Consider the following 17,562-nt stretch of genomic DNA (forward strand, 5'->3'; position numbering starts at 1 on the left):
GATTTCCCCAATAAAAAAAAAAAAAAAAAAAGAGGATTCCCCCCCCCCCCAAAAAAAAAAAAAAGCTTCACTGCATTCCTTGTGATTGAGCAGTCCAAGAATCAAATGTCTCCACATTCCTGTGCACATTTGCAAACAACTGGAGCAACATGGAAAGACATATTGACTTCAATCTAATTATGGAGAAACTGAGCTAAGGAGAAAAATCCAAGCTATATTCCGTGTTTGAATAAAAAGTGACATTTAATGGGCAGAATTTGTTTCTGTGCTCTGTCTATGATCTTTTAATAATGCAAACATAAGAAATCTAATTTACATGCAAAATTGTGAATGTGAAAGCACACCGCACATAGATTCAAACCCGGATGCACGGGAGACGCATGATCTTGTTCTTAAACGGAAATCACCTGTCGACGCTCGTTCAACCGCTCCTTCCTCCATTCGGGACCAATTGGACGTGGACTTTCCACTTGACCCGCCCTCTCCAACAACCTGTCTCTCATTGGACATCGGGGAGTGGCGACTCCCTGCAAACCTGGGAGTAAGCACGCAAAAAAAAAATAATAATAATAAATAAATAAATAAATAAAATTAACCCCCCCCCTCACATAGCATCTAAAATTTATGATTTTGGATTAAAAAAAAAAAATCTCAAATTTTCCAAATTTAAAAGCCACTCAAACATCGCCATCTTCCTTACTGCTCAGGCATGGATTTCTGTCTCCAGTGAGCTGAGCTGCCGGAGGCGTCGCTGGAACACGACAGGTTACTGGGAGAGCTGCGGTTGTGAGGGGAGCGACCCAGAGCCAGAGCGGAGGCCAGGCTGTAGCTCTCGCTGCCTGGAGATATCCTGGGAAATTTAACACACACACACACACACACAGTCGGGATGAAAAATATTGTTCGTTTATGATTAGAAATCCACCGGAGAGAATATTCTTTGCAAAGGAATGTGCTGTGATTATTGAGAGAGGAAAAGAAAACATTACTTCTGCTTTGGGCTATAATTTCTGCGCCAAGCTTTGTGAACATAAATACAATTTCATGAAATATGCTGTGTAATTAAAGTCACATTTTCCTCAAAATGTTATACTTTGAAATGAATTTTTTATTAATTGTGTAAAGTCTGACGCAGTTTTCCAAGACAAACTGTGGGCATCAATGGTCGACTCCTCAAACGTTAGCGGTATGTGACTCTCAAATTTGCTCTAAAAAGTTGAATGCTTCCCATTTTAATTAGTAGGCGAGTCACTTTGAATTTACTCCAGATTGGATAAATCTCCGACAAAGATTTGGTTAGAGTAAAATAAACTAAAAATCACAGTTTCAAAGCAAAGTGGCTCTGGTCTAGAGATTTGTAAGGGACATTGTTATGCAACCAACAGAATCGGTTAAGTCAGAAGTTGGAAGGTCGTTTGAGAATTGTAGTTTACTTGATTTTATTTTTTTTTTTACTTTACTTATTACACAAAACTTACTGAACATTTATTTTTAATTTTCATCTTGTATTCAACAATCGCTCCATAATCCTAAAAAATAAATAAAACTAATACTAAAACTAATGAAAATAAAATGAAAATGAAGCATTATCGAAAACAAAACCAAATACAACCTAACAAACCTGCTCTAAAAATTTTTAAAACAAACTGATCAAAACGAAATTTAAAAAAAAAACTAATCAGAATGATTCAAAACCTTGTTATCAGGTGATTCTTTTCAAACTTGCTAGCGGCCACTAATCAGCCAGATTTGGAAGTTTAGGCGGCCAAACAAACTAAGTTTGAACAAGTCAAATGTATGTTAAAAACAAAAATTCATTTTAAGGATTTCAATTATGACCATCACGATTGATGAAATCTGCTTCATGAACCAGTTGTAGTATTTTGGGATTCCAGTAGATGGCGGTCTCTTTTCAACTCTGGGCTGAAAGCACACTGCCTTTCTATTTTTTTTTTAAACCCTTTATTTAAAACAACAGTGCCATCTACAGGACTCGAAAATACAACAACTGGTTCATGAAGCAAATTTGAAGCTTCATTTTCCCATCACTAACCATCAGGCCTCCTCAGATTGTTTGTACAGTAACATACGGCAAAATTATGAGGTTCCAGAAATCTACTCTGCTGTCTTTTGAATGAAGTCCACTCCAAAAAAAAAAAGGTTCTGACTCAAAAAAATGTAAAATAAAATGAATCAAATTAAATTTTAGCATTGCGGGAGCATATTTATCCCCAACATGTTCCACAGTTTCTCATTTTTCTTATCCCTTTTCCATCCTACAGTTGCTCTCTCTGCTCATCCACATTTAAAAATAAAAAGTTACATCATACCTCTTGGTGTCCAGTGGGCGCCCATCACTGCTGACACTGCGTGGGATGACTGCGCCCCTCTCAAGCCTCTCAGCCGACAAGGTCTTCCCCACTGAACTCCCCAGGCTGATGGCCCTGTTGGGCGTGTGGGGCTGCGGCGAGGCGGTCAGTGACTGCTGGGGGCTACTGGATGTCCTCTGCCACTTGTTGTTGTTGCTGCGGAAGGGGAACTTGTATTCAAAGGAGCCGCTATCATTGCTGCTGCTCTTGTAGTCGGCCATGGGCATGCGGTAGAGCTCCGAGCAGCCCCTGGAGTGGGAGGAAAGAAGTAGAAGGAGACTGAACTAGAAGGACGTGGCCGTACGTGACCCGGTGGGTGCGATAGGAGCTGTTGAACAAAACGAGCAGTTCCAATGAGAACATTGAAACTGGAGTATTTCTTTTGCTGAAAATAAATCCACAAGTTAATTTTCTAGAAAGATTCTGTTCGTAAGAGTGGCCATTACACTTTTAGTGTGGTGCTATCTTCTCAACGGATATGCAAACCCTACCTGCGGGGCGTGGCGTCATCGTGCGGCGGGATGATGGAAACGCGCACGGTCACCGAGGTGCGCAGCAAGTCGATCATCTGCTCGTGAGTCAGGGTCGCGACGGCAACTTTGCAGATTTCCACCAAACGGCTTCCCTGCCGCAGCCCCGCCTGCCATGCGTAGCCGTACGGCTCCACCTGGTGCAGAAAGGAACTGCGTCATTATCATCAACCCTTGATCTTCACTTCTTAAAAAATTTAAAAAGATGTCTAATATCACGACTGAGTAGGATCGAAGCAAGTTCAAGGTTGTTCTGATAAAGGGGAAAAACTTGGCATCTTCGCATGATTATTGCTATTATTCTAGTGAGCTACATTTAAAAGTTGAATTTTGGGAATTGAATAAATAACCAGTTTTGAAATCAATTTTGTTTATTAATCATGATTTCAATCCAAATCAAAAGTAACGGTGATTTAAAAAAAATTGCATTATTTCCCAACCCTAAAGTATATGATTGGTTAAGTGAAGACTCTAAATCAGGGGTTTTCAAACCTGTTCCTCAATGTCCGCTGTCCTGCCTGTTTTCCATATCTCCCTCCTGTAAAACCTGATTCAAATGATCAGGATCGTAATCTAGCTTCATTTCAATCAGGTCTGTTGCAGCAGGGAGACAGGACACCGACCCTCGAGGAACAGGATTGAAGCCCCCTGCTCTAAATTCTCTGCGGGTGAACCGTGACCAGTTCAAGGGAGTTTCCTGCCTCTCACACAAAGACAACAATATGGTAAAAACTGAATCGGACGAACAATGAAAAATACCTCAGCAACGATGCCTTCGTAGTTTACATGGAAGCCGAGCTGTCCTAGGCCATTTCGACGGAGTGTCATTTCAGAAGTCTCGCAGCCTTTTGTCAGGAACTGGTCAGGAGGGAGGTAAAGAACAGATCTTCAGACAGATAAAACCAATGGAGCAAAAGGAGTCAAAAGAGAAAATTCAAATATCATGCGGGTAGTCCAACACACAATTATCGGGTAAGAGGAGCCATGAAACTGTCATGATTATCTTTTTCATGCTGTCTTCATGAAAGCTGTTTTGCCAACCTCTGGCATTCAATAGCATGAGGATAAGCTGTAAAGTAGCGACGCTTCTCCGAATACGCCCCCACTAACCTTACGAGAAATCTTAAAGCAAGCTAGTCACTTGGTAAAAATCAAAACGCTAGTGTTGGATTCCAGCTGTGTCAAGTGACGCGATTACTCCCCGAGTAAGCAACAAATGAAGCATTTCTTTTTGACAAACGTTTGGCAGTGGCTTTCGTGGATTTGCTTGGGAGCATTGCAACTTAAGTGACAAGGCCGGCACAACACCCTCCCAAAACAGGAAAAAAATGCGACACGTGCCAACGGAAACGTAGAATATCATGCCACACACAAAAAAATTTATTAAGCTAAATATTGGGATTGAATGTTTTATTAAATTCAGTAATTTGAGCACGATAATGACATCTTCTAGTTGCATAAAAAGTGAGTATTGTATAGGTACTAAACCATATTTTCAGCATGCGTTTACTGATGCACAAAAATGGTGAAACCAAAAAAAAAAAAAAAAAAAAAAAACAACTTGCTAACAGGAGCGTCAATTCTTAAAGGGGAAGTCAACTCCGAAAAATTATTTGCAATAAAATGTTCGATTTGAATTCACTAGTCTAAACATGCCATTGTGATTCATATTGCATGTGTGGAATATGAGGTAAGCAGTAAAATCCAACTGATTTTGCATATTTCAGTTGGCGGCCATTTTGTCACTTTTTTTTGTGTTGACTGAAAATGACATCACAGTTGCTCCGGGCTCAGATAACGACCAATCATGGCTCAGCTTCAGAAAACCGGTGAGCTGTGGTTGGGCATTACCTGAGCAATGAGCAACTGTGATGACATTTTCAGTTGAGAAAAGTGACAAAATGGCCGCCCTCGAAAAAGCAATTAACTCATTTTCCATTAATATTCATCGGAATGCCTTGTTTCAACGACTGGCTGTGCAGACAACATGTTCCTGTAAAGAACATTTTGGGGGTTGACTTCCCCTTTAAAAATTGGTGTTATCTAAAGGCGGTCTTATCTATATTTAAAAAATAAATAAATCCTTCGTAATTAAAACATGGTCCCATAAACCCTAACTGTGAAAAAGCCACATGTGGACGATTGTTCTCCTTTTTCTCCAATTTTTTTTTTTTGAAAACCAGCCTTTTACAAACACGCCGTTACCAACGAATAAAGGATTCAAGGTCAGTTTTCCCTGGGACTATCACAGTAAAATTCAGTACGCAATTAAAATTCTTTGTATTGATAATGCACCCATACACAATATTTCATTTTTGGGAAAATGAATTCTAATTTAAGTCACACACCAACTAACTAAGTGCAACGAGAGCAATGCTGCTTTTACCATGTGGGACGACTCAGCCAATCAAATTACTCAATCAGGGCAGCTCTATAATTGTAGCGGGTGGCGTGTGAGGCAGGTAAGTAAATTATGGACTAAGATCTGAAACGGGTTCAGTGACAAAGCACATCACTCGTCACTTCATCTCATCACACACCTCAGTAGCGGGACTTCGGTGTGAGTCGTCGGGTGTTATTTGTTATCCTTTGTCTGGCTCACCCACACGTGTGCTTTCTTTTGATCGCAACCCACTCTGGTTGGCGCTTTGCACGCAAGAAAATCCATCCCCCTGCATTCATTTCACACTTGGCACTCATTCAGGCCTGCACATCAATAGTCACACGTCGCCTCATTACACATTTCGCAGTTTGGCCTTAATGCATTATTGATTATGGTCGGTGATAGTTGAAGGTTAATGTTCAGCGTGTATTTTTTTTTTTTTTTAATTATCCTCGCTTTGCTTTGCAAAATTGGCCTAATTGCAATACTATCAAAACTGCTCGACATTTATTCTTCCAACTAATTAATTCAATTTTGTAATTCCCACAAACCAATAAAAAAAAAAAAAAGACACGAGAATAAAAGCTCCAGTGGAGTGGGTGGCCCAAGGCCACTTCCTTCACCTTCGCCTTGCTCCAGGGCAGCCTGAATGATTAAAGATGAACGCCAAATTCAGAAAAATGTGACATAAAAGCGAAACACTTGTTAGCGCTAAATCAAACAGCACAGTACATGTGCGCGTGTGTGGGTAGTAAGACGATAGGGAAATTAATGTTCTAAAGCACTGGGATTTACACAAGACAACACCCCCCCCCTCCGCCCCAACCAACCAGTTTCCATGGCAACAGCTTCTGAAGAGCAAGAATGGCTTTTCTCTATGTGTAGGTGTACGAGTCAGTCGGAGCATGTTGTCCAGAGGTGTTTCGAAAAGTCGCTCAATAGAACAGTGAGGCAAGCTGGCCAAAGTGCAATCCGGAGAAATAAATAAATAAATAAATAAATATATATATATATATATATATATATATATAAAATGAAAAGATATATATAAATAAAAAATAAAAAGATATATATATATATATATATAAATAAAAAATAAAAAGATATATATATATATATATAAATAAAAAATTTAAAAAAAGATGTATATATATATATAAATAAAAAATAAAAATATATATACATAAATAACATATATATATATATTTTTTTTTATTTTATTTTATTTTATTTTTTTTCCCCCATTTGGAAGCCATTTGCTAGCCAAACCTAAATATTAGCATTTTCTGTAAGGAGTAATTTACGTCAAGAGAGAAATAATCTATATAATCTAATCTTGCTTGGCTGACAATGGTGAAAAAAATCAATCAACAGTTGATTAGTTTATTTATTTTTAACAAATTTGCTACCCGATTCCTGACATCACCGCAGGTTGCACAAATCAACAGCCGATCAACCAAATTCATCATAATGATTTTTATTCAACCCGTTTTCCATTCGGGAGTGGAACACAGTTCAGTTGGGTTCGCATCACAGTACTGTTTCGAGCAGTCAACCTTGACCTGGCTTGCACTTCCACCGCGGGGTGTGTGTTCGGTGTGGCGATAGCCGCTCCAGCTACATAAATAGCGGAGCGCTGGAGGATGTGCAACATTCGGTTTATTTTAATCGGAATTTAATTTAGATTTTTTTGAAAATTAAAAAATAAATTGTTTGAGCAAGGATGTTGGGTGACAATACTGTCAAGTAATCAGTGAATGAGTGCGTCTAATCGAGCAAAACAAAGAGCATCTTAAAGCTTTTCGCAAGAGTGCAAATTCTCACCTCCAGGCGTTTGAGGACCTCTTTGAAATCCTCCGTGTTATTACTGATACTCCTTAGCGACACACTTTCTCCTCGCTCGTAGAAAATCTTTAAAGACGCTGGGCTGCTCAGCGTCCAGCCAATCACGTCTTTGGTGGCACAGTTGAAAACCACAGCTTTGACATCATGATCCAGCAATATGAGGAAATCATTGGAGATGGCGAGAAGGGCATCGATCTCGCCTCCGGTTCCAGGATCTTCCGCGTGGACGAGCCAGGTAATCGCCCCGAGGCTGCGCATCTCAGCTCCCGCATACGGCCGGCTCTTCTCCTTCTTTTTGTGAGCCAGTGAGATAAAGGGGAATTTCCCGGACGGGTCGATGGGCGTGCTGGTGGTGTGCCGCTCGGCCAGGTCACGCAGGTACTCCTGGCGTGTTCGTGTGGCCATGGCGCGGAACTTGTGAGACTTGTGGGCAGCGTTCTCTGCATTGATGACCTTGGCGAGGAGGAAGTCCCGGAACACGGACGACTTGGGGAAGGTCACGCCCTCTGGGATAAGGGGTCCAAACGAAGGCATGTCTTTAGAGCGGGTGACGGCCACACTACAGAGGGAGGATGAACAGAACAGAAGGTGAGACAATGCGGCTTAAATGAAATCATGAATACACTAATTGTAACGGTCTCAAATGTAACACTAAGTTCCATATTTTCACCACTAAGGCAGTGGTCCCCAACCAGTGGGCACCGGACCGGTAGAAGGCCGCGGCCCACTTTATCCCGGGCCGCACAGATGGGGAAATGATGCTGATGTTAAACACGCAAGCTAGCAAAATTAGTAAAGATACGTAAGAAGCTTGCTTGTCTCATAGGGCACAACTAAAAAAAATAAATTAATTAATAAATGAAAAAAAATCAATCTCGATTTAAAATCGATTTTCCTTTTCATAGCCCGACATGATTCATAAAATCTTTTTCCCCCCAATTTAAATGACATCTCGTCACGATGCAAAAGTAGCGTAGCCAAAACAAAATGGCGGAAGCAGTGACGTCAGCATTCAGGTCATGTTAATTAAACAAATGAATCGAAAATCGAATGGGGCCCTTGTGTATCGATTTTGGAAATTTGAATCGATGCCCAGCTCTAATCCGAACCAATTTAGGGTACCAAAGGTGAAGAAAAAACATAAACTGTCATATCACAAAGGTTTGGCTGCAGTTTAGCCCCTTGTAACAACTGCTTCACTGCTCGCCACTCACTAACAGGCCCTTTAAATTGCCTTCTCAGGATGTTTTTCCTGTCTGGTATGTCAGGAACTCAGTTGAGCAGCCGTTGGGAGGAAAGAGAGAAGAATGAACGGGGGACAGCGCACTTCCAAATTTACAACCCATGCTTGAGAATATCTCGAGTGAGAGAGGGGGCGGGGGGGTGCAGCAGGAAATAAATAACTCTTGAGCGCTTAAAACGGCATACCTAAATAGACAGCCCAATGTAGCAGACCTCACGTCTGATTTAAGGCAACATCTTGCATCATCCTGGAATGTGCTTTTCTAAATGACTAAAGAGATCACGGTACGCCGAGGTCATTCACTTCCCGTCTCTTCGGAGACTAAAAACGGAAGCCGTCCCAGAGTCACTCACAGGTAATAATTGCCGGGTAACTCTCAAGCAGTCATCCCACACACACGCTTTCCTGCTGACATTTGTCAGCAGACATGTTGACATCATGAATCACTCAGTCTAATAAGCAACTATAGCTAATAAGTCACCCACGTCTTTCTAAATAAAACCGAGACACGCTGTTCTCACCGGTGAACCGTGGAATTCAATTATACAAACCCATGCTCGCTAAATGTCTGTGACAAGGTAGAGGTAAGGAAGGATTCGCGTACGGAAGATATTATTAGAATTTTTACTTTGAATATCATCAAGGTCTAGAATAGAACCGGGCAGATAGTGGTCCGGGATTTTTTAATCGCAGAGAGGCTTTTATTTGTCGAAAATTCACATTCTTTTCGTGACGGTGTTTGCTTTCCCCTGACTCCCGAATGGTTTTCAGGTCAGTGTCAAAGTTACGGGAGTTAATGAAAACCCAAATTGAAAAAAAATGATAATAATAAAAATGCGAGTGTTTTAAAAGAATACAAATGAAGATTAACCGCAACTACATTTCTATTATAGTTACAGTGAAAATTAATTTTGGTTTTTTTCCCCCCCCATTCTTACCATTTAATTTTATACATGAGGATTCAGAATTCACATTCAATTAATTTATTTTTTATGTTAAATATTTATTCATATTATTTATGTATTTATTTATATTTTTTAAACAATTAATTATTTCAGCCTTATTGTTTGGCTGTGCAGAAGAGGGAAGTTCCAAGAGCCACTTGGGAATTGCGGCTTAATTTATTACGCAATACATAATGTGACTTTTTTTATTATTATTATATGAAACAGCTGTCATCAAAAATACAAAATTATTATAACTCAAGTCAGTGTAAGAAATACTTAAAAAAAAAAATTTTTAAAAAGGTGATAAATTTCTGCTTTACAGATGCCATGCCATTTATTTGAACACATCGCCTATTACGCGGCACGAGTGTAACAGACGCCAACGGTAATAATAATGTAATAGAGCCACTTTGAGGCAACATTTATTTTTCCTCGGGCGAAGACATTGACGCGTGGCATTCATTATTCAGCTGGAACAAAAAGTATTCTCATTGTTATTGAATTTAACAATACTCTAACAGCCTAACCGCTAAGCGACAACGGCCACGTGTTCAATAAAACACACACATAACAAATAAATCACAAGCGGCATATTGAGGAGGAACAGAAAAGCGGTCGCAAGCAGGCTGCACAGATACGACGGAAAATTCCGCCTTAATCCTCTTCACCGCAACAACGCTGAACAGGAGCTCTGAAAGCACTTGTACTCAAACACCTGTGAGTCAGTCAACCGCGAAGACCTGTGACTCACGGCGGACAGCGACGGGGGAGGGAAAGCATAATGAGAAGAGTGAGTATTAACTTAAAGGTGACAGACCGAGAGAAGGACAAGAATGCTGCAGCATAAATTACTACGCTCGCGGGGCCGACTGCGAGGTCACCGAGGAAGGAGGCTTGCCACAACCAGATCAGAAGAGTCCACACTCCTGTGGTTCGAGTGATTTTAGGTTGAAAACATTTGTAGCGTGTGGGCAGTCGCGCACGTCCAATGGCCGCAGTCTGCTGACAACTGAGCCAGGCCAGAAGACTCTCCCCTGTACACGTGCAACTCAATATATTTTCTCTCTCTCTCGCTCTCTCTCTCTCTCTCTCTCTCTCTCTCTCGCTCTCTCTCTCTCGCTCTCTCTCTCTCTCGCTCTCTCTCTCTCGCACTTGCTCGCACTCTCTCTCACTCTCTCTCGCACGCTCTCTCGCTCGCTCTCTCTCACTCGCTCTCTCTCACTCGCTCTCTCTCACTCTCTCTCTCTCTCACTCGCTCTCTCTCACTCTCTCTCTCACTCTCTCTCACTCTCTCTGTAGATTGGTCAGCCCATAGATTGGGGGCTGCCTAAAATTTTAAAACTTAAAAGTTGTCTATTTTCTGAGATGAATTTTTAAAAAATAATAAAAAATTTAATTCAAATAAAAAAGTATTTTTATAAAGATGCTTAAACTAAGTCAACTTTGGGAGTTTTTAGCTTTCAAATTTTGACAACATTTTAGCAATTTTCAACAAATGAATAGGAATATTGGCTTCAAATATCGGTTATCTGCCTCCATGACTACTAATACTAATAATCGGTATCGGTCCTGGAAAAAAAAATTAATATCGTTCTATCACTACAATATAGCCTATTCATTCATGTGTAAGCATGTGTTGCTAAGTAACCAAAGTAGCCCCATGGGGTACAATTAAGAGCTCACACAATGTGCTCAGACAGCAATTAAAACAGCCATAAAAAGATGGTCAAAGGGGGACTATGGGATTAAAATAGATAAGACATAAAAAGGAATAACCAAAGAATAGTTTGCCCTGCACGCCCGTCAAAACAGGATCCGGAAGAAGCAAAAGACTCCAGGCTGGCACATTCTAATTCATATTCCACATTTTTGTCAATGGGGGGGATATCGATGCCTTACAGAATCCTCAGCGAGAACAACAATTTCAACTGTGGATTTCTCACCTGTAAGCGGTATTGTCAGAACAAGGGTTGTGTGCCCGGACAACCACAAAGACGTGTTGGAAATGCGAGCGAATGTTTTTGGGGGTGAAGGGGAGCGCCCCAGGTTCCTGGAACACAATGGTGACGATGTCATTCCCGATGTGGCGCTTCCGCAGCAGCTGGAAATGTTCAAGAACAAGCGACAAAAGGAGAATTATTGACATGAAAGACGATGAGTCATGATTGAATTTGCGAGACAATTATTTTAACCACCCCTGCTCTTGTAGTGGGTGAATCCCTAACAAAACTGTTCCGTATTTTAAGGACGTAAAAGCATGGCACACTTACTTGCTGTTTATTGTTGGGCGTATAAGGAAGCATGGTGGACACATGGAACATGATCTCGTAATCCTTGTGAGTCGTATACAACGAGTGAGTGCCAGTTGAGTCGGCTGAAAGAAACACAATTGAGTGTGAAATTGCCAATCCTTCACAAGCTATTACAAATGGTAGTTCAATAAAAAAAGAAAAAAATCGTTCCATTTCATTTTCTCTGAAGCGATTTATTGCTACGATAATAGCAACAAGGATGACGATGACGACGATGGATTGGGAAAGCACTTTTAAGGGGCCACCAAATGCTAATAAACACCTCCGCCACGGAAAGAAGTTCTGCTCACGGAACAAAATAGTCATAAAGCATCTAAAAAAAAGCTATTAAATAAATAGGAGTGTGATTTGTTTGATTCACTAAAGGGAGAGTAGGAGATCCTAGTCGTAGTGTTTTTTTTTTTTTATAATCTGTCCGTGCATACCAGAGTTGTATATGCACCTGAACACAATTAATAATTGTTACATTTCTTCAGATTCCAGAAAAAAAAGTATATTTTCTGTTCTAGTTTTTGTGAGGTGCATTCTGCACTGTAACAGAATCACTTATTCATCCAGGTACGGCTACATAGCTGAACAGCAATTATTGATGACGTGCTTATTTTTAGAAGACAAATGCTCTCGAAGAAAAGAGGATGCTACATCCAGAACTTTTGTCGATGCCTTTTTAAATGGCTTAAATGTTTAAAGGGGAAGTCAACCCCAAAAAATTATTCAGAGCAATTTGTTCTATGTAGGCCCACTTGTTGAAACATGATATTCTGATTTATATTTGGTTTGCGGAATATGAGTTGAGCGGCAAAATCCACCCGTTTTCAGCCATCTCAGGAGGCGGCCATTTTATCAATTCTGTCAACTTAAAATGACATCAGAGTTACGAAGGACTCAGGTAACAACCAATAATGGCTCAATTGTTTTCTGAAGGTAGGCCATGATTGGTCACAACCTGAGCAACTGTGTCCTTTTAAATTGACAGAAGCGACAAAATGGCCGCCCCACGAGATGGCTAAAAATGGGTGGAAAGCACAATTTTAATCAGCATAGAACATAGTCTTGTAAAGAACTTTATGGGGACTTTCTCTTTGATGTCATAGAATTTACAGAGAATGTAGACTGAAAGTGGCTATTAGCTAGCATTAGCATTTTAGGTACATACTTTTGGCGTCCAACTGAGCCCGGTATTTCGAAAAGCCTTTGAGTCGAACCCTCTCCCCGAGAAGATGAAGAAACTCCTCCAGTGCCGGCCCAGCTGATTCGTTGTTGTACATTTCTTCCTCGCTGCTCTGGCCGGACATGCAGTACATCACTCCCACTTTCCGCTGGAAACTCAGCTGTGTCGGGAACCATACGACACACATCTTGAATCGTACCGTCGTGATTAAGGTGCCATTTAAGAGAAAATCAACATGTGTCGGCTTGGTTAAATCAACGAGAATTGCCATTAAAACTCATTCACTGCCATTGACGGGTATAGACGCCAAAAAGTGCATTTCTCGAGTCTCGTGTGTTTCTCTTTACCCCCTGCTCGTCCAGCTTCATCAGCTGCTCAGTGACCTTGGGCGTGTTGAGTGCCAGGCGCAGGCAGTGAACATTCAGCTCAGGTACCAGGTACTCCAACACCTCTTTGAGGGGCAGGCCTCTTGCTAAACCGTGTTTCGATGTGGAAGGTACTGCATCTTCGATGATGGAGCCACGCAGGGTGTTTAACTGCACACAACAAAACAGTCGATCCAATTTTCGACAGCGTCATTTGCTGTCGTTCACGCCAAAAACAACCTTCTGTGATGCGTCTCGGTCCATTTTTATCCCTGCATGTTCCTATATTAAAGCCACTAGCCATTCCCCAAGTTTTAAGAGGAGAAGCACTCAAACTAAAGAGAGGACAACGCTTCCCCTCAACGGCCACGAGACCTCTCTCTTCACCAACGATGCATCGCACTCACTCCCACACAGACACAACTATAGTATATCCATACCGACCCGGCTCCCTGCACTGAAAATAGCAATTAGAGAGACAAGAGGAAGGCAACGAGAGAGAAGAAAATGCATGCATGGATCGTGCGTCATCCTTGGAGACTCGTAGGGGCTATTAGTCAAAGCGTGCTTCAAAATGAATGCAAGGCTTTTTTTTTTTTTCCCCGTTTCAACACAAATACCTTTGGCACTATTTTTGTCTCGTTCGGCTGTGAAATGGCACAACTCAGTCCTTCACAGATGAAGGCTGACAAAGCGCGTAGGTGGGTGTTTACCCGAGGGAAGGAGAACAAGATCTCCAGAACCGAGTATAGGAGGGGACGGTATTAGCTCTTGCTGCGAGCCAGACAGATCTATTAATATGAAGTACCATCAAGTTATAGAAACCGTTTGATCTAGAGTCAAGGTAGACAACCGAAGGTTGACAGCAGGTTTCTCCCCGTACTGCCAGATTAACTCACACGAGCCTCTCATACAAAAAAAAAAAATGAAGCGGTAAATATTAGCATTATGCATCTTGGTCCGTAGATTAGCGAAGAGTCATCTCCATTTACCTCGCTCGTCCGAAAAATGACTCGGTAGTTGTACTGCTGGCCGTGTTCCTTGTGTTCCTCGAGCTTCTCCCTCCTGAGACTCACTGCCACCGGGCCCAAGTTCTCATCCACCCCTAAGTAGTTCCAGTGTTCTATAGATGACAGGGAGGAACATCAGCAAGTAGTGACTGATTTAGAAAGGATTAGATTAACTGGGAATGAGAAGAGTAAAAGCAAAGAGGACGAAGGAAGACAAGAATTTGGTTGCACAAGAAGATGTCATTTTGCATACCTCGGAGGTAGAAGTACTTTCTATAGTAGTAGGCTCCCAGGTCAACATGTTCCACAATATATCTCTTGGACCGATCAGCATGTTGACTTGGTCCGTCTTTCATGGCCTCCAGGACCGCTACGCCCGCGTTGGAAAAATGGCTTGTGAGGGTCGCCTCCAACGGTCCTTCTTCTGGACTACCACTAGAGTTGCTTGAGCTCCCACCACTTCCGATGCTGCCCTGCTAAAAAAGTGCCAGTGCAAAAAAATATAAAGCTACCGCGACCAAGCGGTCGTACATGAAGATATGGACCAAACTTACCTGTTTAGCGGGAGCGATGTTTCTCTCACCCTCTCCACCAATCTCGTTCCGGAAACATGGACAGCTGAGTACCAGGTCATTGCTCTTGTCGTCACCAGGGTCCAAGGCCGGGTTGGTGCCATGTCCACCCATCCCCTCCTTGCTGAGTTCTTCTTGTGAGCCACAGGGGGATCCATAGACTACGCTCTGACTAGAGGAGAGCGATGATGTGGCCGAAGCAGCAGCAGCAGCTGAGGCACCCGTTGTGGTGTTCTTGCGTTTGGCTCCCGATTGCCGGCTTTGGATGACCTCATTGAGGTCAAAGAGTAACGAATTGATATCAAAATGGGCAAAGCCTTTTTGGCACATCCAAGGTTTAGGAGGGGGTAAACTCTCATCCCCTTTACCTCCATCCTCAGCGTCTGACCCGGCTCTTGAAGTGTCGCCCTCCACCTTCACACTGCGCAATTTGCGAAATATCGACTCTCCACCCGTCTCTGACTTGGACCTCCTTTTCAAGTGCTTCTCTCGTTCTTTTAGACGACTGGCAGGACTACCTCTGGCTGGTCCCAAGGAGCCATCGGGCAAATCCAGGGCGGTCTGTTTCACAGGTGCAACAGTAAGGAGCTCGGTTAACCTCTCTGGCGCAGGACTTCGTTGATCGGGGGCCTCAGACGACTGATATCCCTTGAGCATGTCAAAGAAACTCTCCCCTGAGACTCCGTGTTTATCGATGGATGAAGTGCTGCCGTACTCTCGGTGCATGGGAGTCCACCCGGAGAAAGACCAGCCCTCATTACCATCCACGTCCAGTTCACTTATGGTTATATCGCTGTTACTCCGCTGACGGATACGTCTCATCCCCTTACGGGGCGACCCAAGATACCCATCGGGTGACAAAAAACGGTTGTCCTTTCCTTTCATTTGCATCTTGTTTTTCAGCGTGTTCTGGATATTGCGGAGCATGGACGAGTCTTGAGGGCTGATCAGATGCCCCAGCTTGGCTGACAAATTACTGTGGGCGGTGACGGTGGAGACAACCCCGCCTCCGCCGCCGCCACTTCCCACAAGTCTTTCTCGATCTCCACTTCCTGATCCAGACGAGCTGGTGGTGGTAGAACTGGGTGAGTCCGTTTCCACCGTGATATGCCACACACCTCCTCCTCCCCCGTCTTTTCTTGGGGGCCAGTCAGCCACTCGAGCCCGAACACCCATTTTAGGGACTCCGGGGTTGGTGCCAGTGGTGGAGGAGGAGGAAATGTGTGCACTCTCACTACGGGGCGGCGGTGCCCCTCCATTGGGCAGACGTAAACGGCGAGTGTAGAACTCATCAGTAGCTGGCACGGAGCCCCCAACGGAGCGCTCTGTCTGGGAACGCTTGAGACTGGTCATGATGACGTCGGGGTTCAGGGGGTGGGAGGGTAGAGGTGGGAGTGGGGTCCTGCTGAATTTAGATTGGGTTTAACATGTCCACAGACAGAAGTGAGGACCCTTGAAAACACATTTGGTCCTGAAAGAGAAAGAGAAAGGAACCCTTTTAGTTTCATCAGACAATCCATTGTCATTCAGAAGTGACAACGGGCCGAAATACTGGTGTACCGCTTCAACACAGGCATCATAAAATATTGACGAACAAAGTGCAGTTTTAGGTGAAAGAAGATAATACCATGCCCCCCCCCCCCCAATAAGCAAACATTACAAAAAGACGTGACTCAAATACGGGTTCCGGCACAAGCATCTCCTCAAATTCTCTGTTGGACTTGTGCAGACGGGTCTGCTTGAACAGAAGCACGGCATAAAACGTTGTTTGAAGCTGGTCGCCTCAACCTCAAACAGGTAAGTACTCCCCCATTTGTTGCTGGGTGTTTATGAACGTACGGTGCCTGAGTAGGGAGAGGAGTCGTTGAACCATTTGATATGCTAAATAAGCCTTTCGGATCAGAGACGGTGATCATATGAATTCCAAAGACTTCAAATATATTGAAATCATCTCTTGAGTCGGATCAGTCCGTGTGTGAAATGCGATGTAATTATTTGCACTGCACACAAAAACAGTAATAGAAGTGTGCATGTCTCCAATTAAATACGATGTGATGCTCAATTTGATCATTTATTGATGTTAAAATATTTGTAAGGGCCACTTGCAGCAAGCTTCGCATGGATCAATTAAAATCTGAAATGTGATTTTTTTTTAAACTATTTTTCCTGTAAATAGCCCATCTGACCCAGCCCTACTACAAATAATGTTGAAAAAAAATTGTATTATGTCACAAGCGTCTTGTTACTGTTATTACAGTGATATAAATCCTTAACGCTTTATATTATTTTTTGGCTTGTGGTCCCAGCATGGGCATCCTTGCACATGAGAGCAATGATTGACAAGCACCTGAAGATTACGAAACATGTGAACTAACTGTCGGCTTGACAGGAAACAATGACAGGAAACGTGAGAAACGAGAGCGAGTGAAAATTGAAAGGCTCAAGCAAACAGATTCAGCGTAACAATTTGGTAAGCACAACGGTAGATCCATTTCCATAAAATTGGTTCAGTAGAAATAAAAACACAGAGGAATATAATTCATTTTTTTAGATTGAACATTTGTTACTTAACAGTTTGTGACCAAATAGAGTCTTTGTAAACACAACAGCTGTTCATTAGAATAAAGGCAAACCCCAGAAAGTAAACAAGGTTAAGAGGCAATTTTCAATTCAACAGCGAACAAGAAAGCATCACGCAGTGTCGAGTGCATTTCCTTCATTCTGCTTAACCTTTGACAGTTGCACACCGGCTTCACCAAAAAGATATTCCCACACCAACTGGTGAGTCAATTTTAGTCTAGCCACGTTTTGTCTT

General features: G+C 42.4%; 1 protein-coding gene across 2 annotated transcripts in view; it reads right to left on the minus strand.

Annotated features, from left to right (window-relative positions):
• sipa1l1 (signal-induced proliferation-associated 1 like 1) overlaps positions 1–17,562 on the minus strand; it is a 43,942-nt gene that overhangs the window by 11,438 nt on the left and 14,942 nt on the right. For both annotated transcript variants that reach the window (XM_088286334.1, XM_088286335.1), the window contains 13 exons: positions 14,730–16,218; positions 14,429–14,651; positions 14,158–14,288; positions 13,148–13,336; positions 12,786–12,960; positions 11,588–11,691; positions 11,261–11,418; positions 7,107–7,686; positions 3,659–3,757; positions 2,861–3,036; positions 2,331–2,618; positions 701–850; positions 408–535 (listed from right to left, as the gene is read on the minus strand). In XM_088286334.1, the coding sequence (XP_088142460.1) occupies positions 408–535; positions 701–850; positions 2,331–2,618; positions 2,861–3,036; positions 3,659–3,757; positions 7,107–7,686; positions 11,261–11,418; positions 11,588–11,691; positions 12,786–12,960; positions 13,148–13,336; positions 14,158–14,288; positions 14,429–14,651; positions 14,730–16,100 (3,772 nt within the window). In that variant the 5' untranslated portion in view covers positions 16,101–16,218. The remainder of the gene's footprint in view (positions 1–407; positions 536–700; positions 851–2,330; positions 2,619–2,860; positions 3,037–3,658; positions 3,758–7,106; positions 7,687–11,260; positions 11,419–11,587; positions 11,692–12,785; positions 12,961–13,147; positions 13,337–14,157; positions 14,289–14,428; positions 14,652–14,729; positions 16,219–17,562) is intronic.

This window comes from Idiotropiscis lumnitzeri, chromosome 21 (genome assembly GCF_059441095.1).
Source record: "Idiotropiscis lumnitzeri isolate Australia: NSW breed Sydney's pygmy pipehorse chromosome 21, RoL_Ilum_1.0, whole genome shotgun sequence".
Lineage (NCBI taxonomy): Eukaryota > Metazoa > Chordata > Actinopteri > Syngnathiformes > Syngnathidae > Idiotropiscis > Idiotropiscis lumnitzeri.